This window comes from Lissotriton helveticus, chromosome 12, assembly GCF_964261635.1.
Source record: "Lissotriton helveticus chromosome 12, aLisHel1.1, whole genome shotgun sequence".
Classification (NCBI taxonomy): Eukaryota; Metazoa; Chordata; class Amphibia; order Caudata; family Salamandridae; genus Lissotriton; species Lissotriton helveticus.
In genome coordinates this window covers 217,382,600-217,396,410 of record NC_136073.1, presented here as the reverse complement: position 1 = coordinate 217,396,410, position 13,811 = coordinate 217,382,600, and the positions used below count along the sequence as shown (strand labels likewise).

The 13,811-nt window shown below is 41.2% G+C and overlaps 1 protein-coding gene across 3 annotated transcripts in view; it reads left to right on the top strand.

Annotated features, from left to right (window-relative positions):
* The window catches only part of KIAA0513 (KIAA0513 ortholog), a 472,380-nt gene that overhangs the window by 295,279 nt on the left and 163,290 nt on the right, over positions 1-13,811 (top strand). For all 3 annotated transcript variants that reach the window (XM_078670087.1, XM_078670085.1, XM_078670086.1), the window contains one exon: positions 9,349-9,971. In XM_078670087.1, coding sequence (XP_078526213.1) covers positions 9,496-9,971 — 476 coding nt within the window. In that variant the 5' untranslated portion in view covers positions 9,349-9,495. The remainder of the gene's footprint in view (positions 1-9,348; positions 9,972-13,811) is intronic.

Sequence of the window (13,811 nt, the reverse complement as noted above, 5' to 3'; positions counted from 1 at the left end):
CAACGGCGCGGCCAGTTCAGCGGCAAGTTTTTTGGCTGTTTTGGCTGGTAGCAGGTCTTTAGGGGAGCCCGATTTGGCTGAGTTTAGCAGGGATTCTGTGTCGAGGGTAATGAGAAGGGGACATTTTTTTAGAGTGCTAAGGCTTGGTGAGGCTTGGGCAGGTTTGGTGACTGTATTGTGGCCTGTGTTTGCGTTGGAGAAGGAGATTTTGTTGTAAATGTCATCAATTTTTTGAGCAAAGTGATTGGCAATTTCATCGCACAAAGATTGAGATGGCTCTTCCTCAGGGCTGCAGGCTTTGGGGTTAATGAGACTGTTCAAAACTTGGTAACGGGTTTTGGATGTATTTTCCGTTTGCTCCAGTTGGATGGGTATGTGCTTTTTCCTAGCAGTTTTTAGGTTCCTATGATAGGTAACCAAGGCTAACTTGTATTTTCCTTTTCAAAGGGGTCCTTAGTGCGGCGCCATTGGCGCTCAAGCTTTTTGCATTGACTTTTTTCAGCTCTGAGTTCTGACGAATACCAGGGAGTCTGGATGCGTTTGTGGACCAGAGAGGATTTTTTCAAGGGGATTAGCGTGTCAATGGTTGATTTGATAGTATCCTGGAGGGCCGTGAGATGTTTATCCACAATGTCCGAAGTGAGCTGATCTGGTGGAGTGAATGCTTTATGAAAGAGGGCTGGTGTTAGTTTGTGCCATTGTCTGTGGGTCTGTCTGGCAGGGTTCTTCTTAACTATACGTTCATGGGGGCCTCTTAGGTTAAATTCGATTATCAAATGGAATGACCATATCAGGGGGCTGGTAGATTTGTAGGTTGTCTCTGGTGCGTTGGAAAAAATCTGATCCAACGTGTGTCCAGCAATGTGTGTAGGTGCATCATTAATTTTAATCAAACCTAGGGCTGTCATCTCGGTCAGGAGGGTAGCTGTGTCTGGGTCTTTTGGGTTCTCACTCTGGACATTAAAGTCGCCCAGAAGAAGGAATTTGTTGGAGGAAATCTCGTGTGGGGCAATCATATTTAGAAGATGAGGTATGGAATCAAGGAGGGGTCCTGGAGGACGGTAGACCAGGGCTCCTTTCCAACTTAACTGTGGGTGGATATCTAATCTAAATATGAGCATTTCGAATGAGTCGCTGCAGTATTGGTCAAGCATTGTAGCTTTGATAGGGTCTTTGTATATGACAGCGATGCCACCACCCTTCTTGCCTGGTCTATCTACTCTTAAAATACGGTAGCCATCTGGAAGTGCAGTAGCTATGGCTGGTGTAGAGGAGGGTTTAATCCAGATTTCTGTTAGGAATCCGATATCTGGGCGGGAGGAGGAGAGAAGGTCCCAAACATGGTTGGCATGTTTGGGGAGAGAGCGGAAGTTAGCCAGGAAGCAATTCCAGCTAGCTCTGGTTGTGTCCGAGTTATTGGGCATGGTTGTGGTGTCGGGGTCGCTTGAGGGCTGGTGGGGATTCTCTGAAATTTGCAGTGTGTGCGTGTTAGGGGGCCTTCAACAGAGGTGGGGAATTTATAACTACATTGATAAGTACCTGTAAATGCGGAGGACCGGGGGTAAGGTTCATAAAGGCTATTAACTCCTGTCTGGTGTATTTAATGTTCCCTTTGTGTTGGTTAACCAAGTTTGTGGAAAAAGTGGCAGAGTCCCTGGCTCCTGGCGACGGGCTGGCGTGGACGGGCACAGACGGGCTTGCCTTCGGCGTGCCCGCTGCGCGTAGCTGCCAGCATTTCCTTTTATACTCCACCTCCCCCACCTCTAGCCCTGAAGTGAAGCCTGCCGAGCGCTCCCTCCACATCAATCGGGAGACCCCGCGGTGGACCGGGGAGCGCGAGGCGAAAAGAGGGCATCCGAGGAGGAGAGCAGGTAGGAGTTTGTGCAAGTAGGCAGAGGGAGGTGTAATTGTTTAAAAAATAATCTGTGCAAATAGGCAATATGCGGAGTAATTTTTAAAAACAGAACAAAGAGCGGCAGAGTTTTAAAACAATCAGAAAGTAGAAAGGGTAAAGCATTAGGTTCTCTGATCTTAAGTTGTTTATTTTGTCAAGTCATTGTATATCAGGGCAGTGGGATAAAACGCCTAGAGGAAAGAGTTTTTTCCATTCCTTTAGTGAGGAGAGGACGTTGTTTAGAGTTTCGCGAGAGACTGACAACATCTGTCTAGAAGCCAAGGATAAGGAGGATGCAAGTGGTTGCCATTGTCAGTGATGTTCAGGTTTGTGTTGAGCACTTGGATGTTTGCTGTTTCTATGTTAAACTGTATCTGACATCTAATGGAAGCCCTGTAAGTGAACATTGGGTATTGTTTTTTAAATGAAAGTGGTGTTCTGGTTGTTTTCACAATGACCTAGACTAGGAGTTGGAAGTGAAGGAGTGGGAAGTTGTTGGCGAGATGGTCTGGGCTGAAATTGACTACCTTGAAGAGTGGAAAACCTGTTTGGTTTTGAGTGAGTCCAGGAAGATAATGTATATGAGGGAAGCATTGACGATGTTGCGCAACAGCTTACTTGAATGCCTCACCCATGAGCACCTTCTTTGTAAGGGATAAGATGACATTTTCTTAAGCCATGACTTTCAAGCAACCGGAATGTTTGAGGTGTCTTCGATCTAGAAGTAGTTAAGTGGGTCAATTTGTGTGCTTTTTAATGTTCTATAGGTGAGATCATTCCTGTTGATTCACATCTCTTGATCATGTGATTTATTTTCTTTGGAAACATTGTTTATTATATCACTTTTTCAACCATTGTTCTCATTCTGGAGGTAGCTTGATGGACTGCTGCTGGATGGCCTTCCAGAGACCCCAGATTGTATTCACTGTGATGGTGTCATTGCAGTAGGTTGCTTTGGTGTCTGATGAATTTCCTGTGAGTTAGGCAGAGAGCTTCTAGACCTTAAATCTGTGCTTAGCGCTGTGACCTTTGCTACTTTAATTTGTTTTTGAATGCTGTATTTGCTCTTGATGAGTTTTTCTATGCACTAAAGTGCTGAGGGCTATGCCATATATGTATGGGTTTCCATTGGTACATTTTTATACATATTGCTTTGGACTTTGAGGTTGTATGCTCTGAGTTGCTTTCTAACCTCTTTTTGTTTTGTAATTTTCTATTAGCATTTTTGTAAAAGTTCATCACAGGAACAATAATGATAATAGCATTCAACATGTACCAATTCATAGTAGAGAAATTAATACATTATAAGCAGAAATGTATATAGGAAATAAGTACTATTTTTTCTAACCTCTTTTGTGTGATTAGAACATCGTTTTGGTGCTGTGAGGTTTCGAAGGGTTTTCCTAATAGAGTCGTCTTGAAGAAGCAGAAAGGTTGCTTTGACAGCTTTAGTTGTCCTCAATGCATTTGTTTGAAGTGGGTGAGACTAATAATGAAGATGGGTGCATTGAATAATGATTTTGGCTTTGTTGTTGGTAGAATGAAGTTCTGTGTGATGGTAGTTTTGTTCAAGAGGTTGATGGGTGCTTTTTTCAGGTTCTCTGTTTCAATATGGTGGCGACGTCACACTGGAAGATTTTGTTGGAGTATATTGGTTAAGGTTGTGCCTTGTAGGGCAGAGATTTTGGTGGTGAAGGTTTAACTGGGTTTCAGTGGTATGTGGATGAGATGGATAGTGCTTGTCTAATATGCTGAGAATGGTAAGTAACAGGTGAAGAGGACACAAGACTTAGTTGAGGAAATTGGTTGGAGGGTAAAAAGGCTGTGGCCAATTATGGATGACTATGAGGCCATATCATGTCTTGTGCTGCATCCTGGTGGTATGGTGAACAGTTATATCATTTTCAACATAATCTCCTCCTATCCCAGGCGCACACTGTGAATAGATAGATATTGTAGGGTTTCCCTCTAGAAAGAAGATGGGAGGGGGGTCTCGGCAGAGCAGCTCCCTGTAACCAAAGGTGTTTGCTCATGCCCGGAACTGCTTGTTGTCCAGATCAGAGTGGATCCTGGAATAAAGGGATTTTAATAATTCAGAGGTGTTTGAGAATGACAGAGCATCTACACATATATAAATTCTTTGTTTTATGTAACAGAGCCCCAATGGACTATGACTAAAATATTACACATTGGAGAACATAATAGATATTCAGATTTCAAAATAAAATGGAATGAATCCGTGTTTTACATGGGACTTTAGTAGGAATAACAAAGAGATAGGACAAGATTTATGGAGCACAACCACGAGTCAATGTTTACCATTTTAACCACCAGGCCTTTTCTATCTATAAAGCCAGGATTTGGAACAACATTCCTGTATCCTTCAAGACTGCCTCAGTGCTTCACCAATTCAGGAGAGTTGAAGACCTACCTCTTTAAAGAGCACTACATCACAATGCATTAACCGTCCACACCCCAGCTTCCTTTCCTATTACTCGTCTCCATGCTTGTCTTTTGCCATGTACAGCGCTCTCATTCATGGGAAAGGGTCCATTATTTGAATGATCATACGCCTGCTTTTCTCTCACATCCGGCAGAAAGCACTCTTTTTATGGTACCCAAGGCTTTACTTGGAGCAGTTGATGGGGAACTCTACAAACTACTCATGAGCAGCACAATACCCATAATAACCCTATTAAATGTACAGAATTGTTTATGGTAGAGGAATAGGCCTGCTCAACTTGTAAGAATGCTGCTAGGCCTCACAACAACTATCTGTAAAGGAATCGTCACTTAGGTTCTTGGATGAGCCAAGTGCCGTTTACAGAGGCCTGACTTTTTTTAATAATCCAGCCTGCTTCCTAAACCTTTGCGCTCTTTCATTCACGTACACATGTTTTTGTTAATTTATGTGGGGAGTAGTTTCAGCACTTTTTCCATGTCTTTTTTTAACCTTCACTGTTTTTTTCACTCAGATTTGTTTGCTTTACCAAATTACCCCTATGACTGGGAAGATTTATATTTTTTTATCTTCCGCTGCACCTTCATCACTGGGTCACATGTAGATGACATAAGTTCTACTGAAGGCTAATCTGTTTTGACACTTTCATCCACGCAAAAAAAAGGTTAAAAAATAATTACTTTATTTTTAGCGTTTGGCACTACAGAGAGCTTTAGCTGTATGTTGCGAGTGTAATCAGATTAATACACGGCTAGGGTATATTACAGCTCATTACACTGTGCCATTAACTTTACCATATGTTGTTAATGTGCTTGGGTAATGTAGTACCTACAGTCATTGTTTACTTCACAATGTCACATGTATGGACTAATGGTGCCTCCCTGTGCCTAGGATGTATATTATAGGCATGCATTCCTTTTGAGCTCATGCAATATAAATACAAGCATTAGAAATGCAATAGGTCTTGCATTTCTTTGAGTTTGAGCTATTGGCGTTGTAAATGGCAGTGTTTTTCATCCTTGTGTCATGGAGTGGATGTATGTGGTTTGAGTAGAAATATGCGGGTTGGATTTGAATTCTTGGTTGTGTAATTGTATAGCGTGGATTTGTGGAGTGTAAATATGTGGCATGGTGTGCAATGGAATGATGTGTATAGTAATCATGTGATGTAGAGTGCAGTGGTGTAAAGATGTGTATAGTGGTACAGAGCGACGTTGCACACCAGTGGAGAGGTGTGGTGCAGCGGCCAGGGCAGCTGACTTCGGAGCACAGGGTTCACTGGTTCGATCTCCGGCTGCAGATCAGTCCAGCACCATGTGACTCTGGGCAATAGCTCACTTAATTTCCACGACCGCCCCTAGCGCCGTGAGACCCGTAAGGGTGAGTAGTTCGAGCTTTAGAAATACGGATGTACATTTATTTATTTCACATAATGCAATGGAGTACAGTGGAGTGGCACAGATTGTAAAACAGTGGCTTAGAGTAGTGTAGTATAGTGTTTATTGGCATAGAGTGAAGTGGTTTAGAGTGAAATGGTAAACATTTGAGTTGATTCCTGTAGAGTGCATTGCCAAAGAGAACGGTTTTGCAAAGTAGCATGGAGTGGCAGAGTGGAGTGGTGCAAAGTACAGTGGAGTGGCCTATGCTGGAGCGGTATAGAGTGCAGTGGGAAAGAGTGCAATTGTCTTTAGTGGAGTGTGGTAGAGAGCATTAGCATACCGTAGAGTGGGGCATAGAAGAGTAGAGCGGAGTGTCATATGCATTGCTGTGTTGTAGTTCCTTAGCACCTATGAGTTACTGTGCTGTGAAGCCGGAAGGCTGTGGCAGAAACCACTATATAAAGCACTTCATTACAAACATTGCCATATTCTTGCATTTCGTTTCTTTCAGCACTTATGGTTGTGCCAAGACGGCCTACAGAATAAAATACATAATGTCCCAGTGTATTTGCTGTGGAGAGGGCAAGAAGAAAACTGGATTTAAAAAAAGTTAACATTTGGCACTTGAAGAGATGCCACTAATATGCTGTTTTGTGCTGCTACTCCCTCCCACCCCACCACCCCGACGCTATTCCCAAACACGGTCAGTTCTAGTGCCATTCAACTCTCTTAAGTAGTTCCTAACAGTAACTATTTTGAGACCTGAAACCTTGAATACATAAGCATTATAACCCTCTTCAGTGCTAAACTAAAGGTCAGTGTCTTCTGCCGAGAGACTTAACATATTTGCTAAGCAGATCCTTTCCATCAAGTAATGCATTCAGTAGATGAGAACAAGCAAAAAATATAAATAAAGTCAGAATAATTACATTTAAAAAATAATTTTTGTTAGTTTTACTTCAATTCCACATTGAAATTTAGAAACGAGCTCTAAGTGGGTTAGAACGTGCATTAGGAAGTCTCCAATGTGCTAATTGCAATTCATTTTATATAAATGATGAAACCCCCCAAAAATAGCATACAAGTTAATGAAAAAAATTCAGTGCTAGACCCAACCAGCACTCATTTTTTCAAACCAGCATTTACTTTTCCTCATAAGACTTTTACCCAGAGCAAGAGAAAGAAAAACACGAAATGGGGAAAGGAGGAAGAAGGTAAGTCGGAAAAACAGTGACAACTTGAGAAAGCAAGGACGAAAGTGGGCTTCTGAGAAAAAAAACGTTGGGAACCGGGACTTATTACTTTACAAATTAAGCACTCTGTTTATTCATGTAATCTAATAGTTGTTTGTATGAAGTTAAAGCGCTGTGTGGTGGGGGTTGTAAACGCATGCAAAGAGTAGGTAAGGCTTAAGGCACATAGAATAGGCATTATCTGTCACTGAATGTAGCATTTTTGTGTGTCAGATAGTGCAAAATGAAATTCGAATTCCACTGTTACAAATGGATTCTATTGTTTCTTGTCATGCCATGTGAGGTTTTGGACATATGAATATTTAAGTCAGCAAAATTGCTCTGTGGACAAATGCATCCATATAATGCTGCGTGTGTAACCTAATGCCATCGGCATCTCCACATAACCTTTCACTGAAATGTGAAATGTTTAACACCAGTATTGAGCGCCTCAAGATGTGGTACTTCTCAAAGGGTGCTCTATATGCTTACTGTTTATTACAATGACCGGGTGGGGACAGCAAGCCCTCTACGAGTTAAGTAAAAATATCACATGAAACCAAATGACAACTTTAGATACTAGATTATTATTATTATTAAGCTTGTAGAGCGCCTAGTTACTCCAATGGAGTGTCCCCGTGCTAGAACACCATAAAAAGCCACAGCAGCTGGCCCAGATCCACCACCTCCCCCTAGCCTATGGCCCTAAGAAGTAAGAGGCCTACTTTTGGCCCCCCAGGGGGTGCTGGAAGAGCCAGGTTTTTAGTTTTTTCCGGAACAATGTCTCCGATGGGCAAGTCCTCAAATCCACAGGTAGGTCATTCCAGGCCTTAGCCGCGAGGAAGCCAAAGGAGCTGCCTCCTGCCGTACCTTCTGCACCTTAGGCACGATCACCATCGCCGTGCCCAATGACCTCAGGTTCCGAGCAGGTCTGTATACAGTGAGAACGGGGCACACAAATCTTAGTCCTTTCTCTTGAGGATTCTATGGCCAAAGCACAAGGCCTTAAAGGTGACTCTAGCCTGTATAGGGAGCCAATGTACGTGCACCAAGTTACAAGAGAACGTTTCTAAATAGCATTTCAAAAGGTGTTCAAGAAATCTTAAGCGAAGAACCGGATCAACTTGAAAGAAACCATTTGTAACTGGTGAACTTGATCTTCCACTAGGCACATTATGAAAAAGAACATCAGCAGCACTTCTGCTAGAATTAAACTGACCAGCATAGAAAAAAAACTAATACCAATTACAATATGAAATAGTTTATGCGTTTAGTGCAGCATTCATTTTTAGATAGTTTTGACAATCCTGTCTAGGTTCCACAACTCACAAATGCCTATTATGGGTTTTCTTTGTTTAGTCCATATTTTTATATGCTGGTCTACTTTCATTTGTAAATCATGAGGAAAAGTCCCCGTTTGGTGATTGCCGCTTTTTTTAAAACCACTTTGTAATTTTTAGCGGCCTGAATTGAAATGAGCTTTCTTATGAAGAACTTAATTTTGTAGCAGGTTACGCATTTTTGACACACTGTCCTCGGTGGTAGCTTTCCATCCAAGGTGAGGACGCTGACAACAACTCGAGAGACCCCTTTTGTGGGGGCATTTGATTTTAAGTTTGAAAGGCTCGACCTAACAATACAAGCCAGACGTATTTGCTTTACCTGCTTGTTTTATGCTGTACTGGCTCAATTATTTTGAGCCGTTCATATTTTGCTAATTTGTTGTATCAGGTGCTAAGACAAACTATTCTTTACTGCCCTTATGTGTTCCTATTTCCCAACAGACCCTCATTTTTGCCACAGGTTTCCTCCGGTCACCCACTTTTGTCTTTCTTCAACATCTCGTGTCTTGTGTGCATTGGTATTTAAACTGATTATAAAACCTCTTGCCAATTGTACCTAAGTACTTGCCCAAAAGGCAGCCTTAAACACATTTCCCCTTGCATGCCTTTTAGTGCCAGTAACCTCCTGCTGCAGGAATTGTTTCTTCCCCCAAAGCTCTCTCCACACCTCAGTTTGCTAATAACCTTACCATTGTGTGGACTATCTTATTCCTTCAGGCTCAGCGTGGCCACATGTCCTCTTTCACGGTATCATCACCATTGGCTCAGATGCCCCAGCAAATAAACACATATCAGAAGGCTTGTTGGGATCTGGAACCATTTACAATCCTGGGATTCTCATTGTCCAGTATGAAAGAGGCCTCTTGAGTCTTGACGCTGTTTTTGTTTGGTGTTTTGTAATGCTTAGAATTAAATCCTGTTGCATAGTGGCTGTTTGAATCAAAATGAGGAATGTAAAACTTTTTTTAAACTTTCATATGCAGTTGAATGCACCACCATTCCCAAGAATTGTGACTCTTCAATGTCTTTTCTTTTTCAGGCGCCTCCATTCAATGATGTCTGCTATTGAAAAACTTGCTTGGTATAGCAAATTGTAGCTTGATTCTCTTTGATGAACTAGGTTCGACTACAAATAAATAATTAACCTGGATAAACTTTCAGTAGCCTAAGAGCCGAAGCTATAGACATGGAGTCACTGGATGTTCCTGTGGGGAATCTGATAGACTTTGATTCGGATCCAGTGGTGACTGCAGGAGAACTTCCATCAAAAATCTGTGATGGCCTGCTGCATGATGACAATTGGCACCCTGAGGAGGATGGAAACCATGTGCTCATAACCGAGGGTGGAAACCACATGCTCATAACAGAGGGCAATGGACTTCCCGAAGAGGAGGTGAATGAACACCGTGATGAGGAGGGCTATGAGCTTCCTGAAACAGTGGGAAACCCGGCCGATGGCGAAGAGAGTGATGCAACGGAATCAGCCGACAGTGAGAATGACATGGCATATTCACCCACCCACCAGAGTTGGAACAACTCAAGGAGATCCTCCTCAAATGAATCGTTTTCATCAAATCAGAGCACAGAATCAGCCAAAGATGAGGTGATGGCTGAGCAGAGGGAGTTCATGAGGAAATACGTGGAAAAGATATTCATTGGAGGGTAAGGAAGATACTTTTTTGTTTTCTGGATAGACATTGTCCTTGTATGAATTAATTATTAAAGTAATGAATTCAGCTTAGATATTAAACCTTATTTAAAATCAGATTCATATAGGTGCTTGCTTTCTGATGTATTCAGTGCACCAGTGCAGCAAAGAAAAAGCTAGATCAGTAGTTCAATAAAGGGCATAGTGGCTAAATAAGTACTCAGTCTGTCTCTGCGCTAGGAGTTGTAGAACATAAATAAGCTTCTCATTGCTACTATGGAATTTGATGCTAAGTGATGCAATGTTCACTTTGCATTTAAATTATTTCCTCTATTTTTTGTGTGTGTCTGGTCATTTACTCTAAGATTCATCAAATGTATTTTTGAAGTGGTGAATCTAGCATCAATTCATTTCAACCATCAATCTTAGTCTTCCAAACACGTACTTACACCGGGAGCAGTGGCTAGATCTGCCCACAACATTTTTGTGTCATCGTTACACATCCAAAACTGGTGACCATGAGCTACAATAAAAAAATAAAGTGGGATCATACAGATGTTAAACAAGAGGAGTGAGAGGATTGACGCAGGTCAGAGCAAGGGGTACTGGTCTAAACTGACTAAGCTGAATGCGTGATATACACACAGTCACTTACAAAGGCATAAATCCAGTACAAAACTCTGCCTTCCCACCTCCAACTCTAATCTCTGAAACAATAGCTTTTGATTTACAGTGTCAAATGTCACAGAGCGATCCAGTAAAATCAATGGTTCTGATTGACCCTTATCACATATTGGAGCTACCTATTCCCATATGTCTCCAGCAGCAGTCTCTGTGCCTCATTGGAGTTGGAAAGTTGAAAAGTTCATGAGAGGAATTGCAGGAATCCTTTTCTGATGATCGTTACGTGTAATATTGTATGGATTTGCAATTTAGTTTATGTAATTTACATAGGTCTCCCAGTTTTATGGTATTTATTTTCTTAACATTTCCATTTGTATTTATCTGTATTTCTTTTTTGTCCATTTTATTTGTATTTATCCATATTTATTTAGTGTTTTGGGGATAAATGAAGTTGTAAAACTGTACAGTTCCATATTTATTTAACTGATAGACACGAAGTCATATTTTGATGTCCTTCGTGTTTTAGCTATTTAAACTGGTACAAAAGGGGGTGGTGATGGACGGAGCATCTGAACCAATCAAACACTCACACCCAGTCAAAAGATCTGGGTTTAATCCATCACCGTTCTTTAGCCCACTCTGCCACCCCAGTTCAGACATGGCCATATGCAAATCAGTCTGACCCTGTGCCTCATGGGAACAGTCCAGCCCGAACTGCGAAGCCATGCCTTCCCTGGACCGGAAACAAGCTTCCGAGGACCGGTTTCTGGCATTGCAGCCGTCTTCAGCCCGGCTTGCTTGAATCCAGTGGCAAAGTGAGCAAGGGACTCACGTCTGAGCATACCCTGCCACACTTATGGCGAACAAAGAGGTACAAAAGGGGATGGTGATGGACGGAGCATCTGAACCAATCAAACACTCACACCCAGTCGAAAGATCTGGGTTTAATCCATCACCGTTCTTTAGCCCACTCTGCCACCCCAGTTCAGACATGGCCATATGCAAATCAGTCTGACCCTGTGCCTCATGGGAACAGTCCAGCCCGAACTGCCAAGCCATGCCCTCCCTGGAGCGGAAACAAGATTCTGAGGACCGGTTTCTGGCGAACAAAGCGGTACCGCTTTAGCTATTTAAACTGCCAAATATTACATAACAATACATCCACGGGTAAATATTAGCATTATATCACAAATGTATTTTGACATATAAAGAATTTATATTATTTAAAGAAATGTCATCCTGTTTTTTAACTTCCCATGCTGTCCTTCTAATCAGCTTCTGGCCTATAATTCATGAGACAGCACGGAGAGTCAATTAAAAGAAGTCCAGTCTTCTGTATTTATCCACTTTTAAAAATAAATGCAGACAGAAAACACATTGCTTTCTGTCTGTATATGTCTCTAAAAATCCATAAAAACGGAAAACCGGGAGCCTTATTTACAAAGGGCTGTCAGTTTCAGACTTAGGGCATTATCTTTCAAAATGGTGCTTAATTAACAATCATCAAATATCAGGTTCTCTTCAATGTACTTCTGGAGCGGGCTATTGTTTTTCTTATTTTCACCATGAGCAGGAAATTTGAAACAGGCATGTAGTTCCTGGCAGGTTAGAATTCAAGTGTGAACTTTCACTATAGCGTAGGTGGCACAACAGCCTTTTTTAATAGTACAGAATAGAATTGTTTGTAGAAAGGCATTACTTGAGAGGAAATGTCTTATGAAGGCAGCCAGATATTGTTCTTAACTAGGGCACCAGGAAAAATGTCTGTACTTGGCCCTGTTGCCTTCATCAAATTGTCCACCTCTCTTGGAGAAACTAAATAAAAAAAACTGTAAGCCAACATATGGTAATATTACATCATTTTGAGCTTGAATTGTTGTTCTTTAAGCTTAGTATTTCATGTTGAAATTAATAATTTTAGTTCAAAGGACAAACTTGATTCCTTACGGAATTCCTGGGAAGAAAACCCGAGAGAAATATAATTTATACGAGGATTTGTTAAATGTCTGTACATTTTAATACGTTCTTGAGAGAATCTGCAGAAATCCCGTTCTGATGATAGCTACATATCACTAAAATTATAGCTTTTTTGTATTTTTGGGAATGTGCTTTGCAATATATCTTGTCCATATGAGACTTAGACCTTCATCACAGTCTTTCTAGCTAGTGCCTTTTTTCATGCTGGAAGTCCTTTTGAAATCCTAAAGTTAAAGGACTTCTTAGGTTGTAGCATTATTTGTTTTCCAGGGACCAGGACATCTCAACGTTGTTAGCATTAATGATGTAAACTATCAGGCATATGTTATGTGTTCTTTGTACCTTAGGGAGATATTGGAGGAGCAATAAATACGTTCTAAGGCTTCCTGAGTAATCTTTTTGTGGCGTACGTAATGTTTTTGTGACTGATGTAGACTAACTTGGTTTGATTAAGAGATGAGAAAAGAATGCTAATTATGTACATGACCTGTCCAAAGTAGATACTGAATTTATTAGGTAAGAGGATAGTAATTAAAATCTCCAAAGGCTTAAAACATGACCAGCTTAGTGTAGGGCCATACGTTTTGTTTGGTAAAACCCAGAGTTTCGAATATATCCAAAAAGTTTGAGCCAAAAAATATTGCTCATGAGTCCTAATATTTATGAATTTCATAATTACAATGCTTTTTTTATAATGGCAAATATATACTGTCTAAAGATCATGGAATTCATCTAAACAGCGTCATTTTGTTGAGTGGTCGAAAGACTATATAAACAGTCGCCCTCTGGTCAGCCCTAGGCAGTTGGATTTTCAAAAGTTAGATTGGTGCGGATTTTGGAAAGTTAGATTGGTGCCATGATTAAATTGTCTACACTGAAAATTATCTGTGTAAAGAAAAAAAAATGCTACAGAGCCCTTCCGCCAATAACCTCTCCCTTCCAATTTTCCATAACGGATATAGGAGAGATCATGGAATGATTGATGTAGGTAGAATTCTGTTTAAAACTACTGGTTACTCCTCTTCAAACCAGATTTCGATTTCTACCATTTATTGAATACTAATGTGATCACATGCTTTCTTTTTTGCATTTTATGGAGACTGAGTCGTAAACGCACATCATAAAAGTTACTACAGTTCACACCCCGCCTTAATTGTTGATGGTCGGTTCACAGGAGGGGAACCATGAAGCTAGTTTATGCACCGTACACCTTCAGGAACCCTGAAATACCCTGTACAGCTCAAGCTACACAC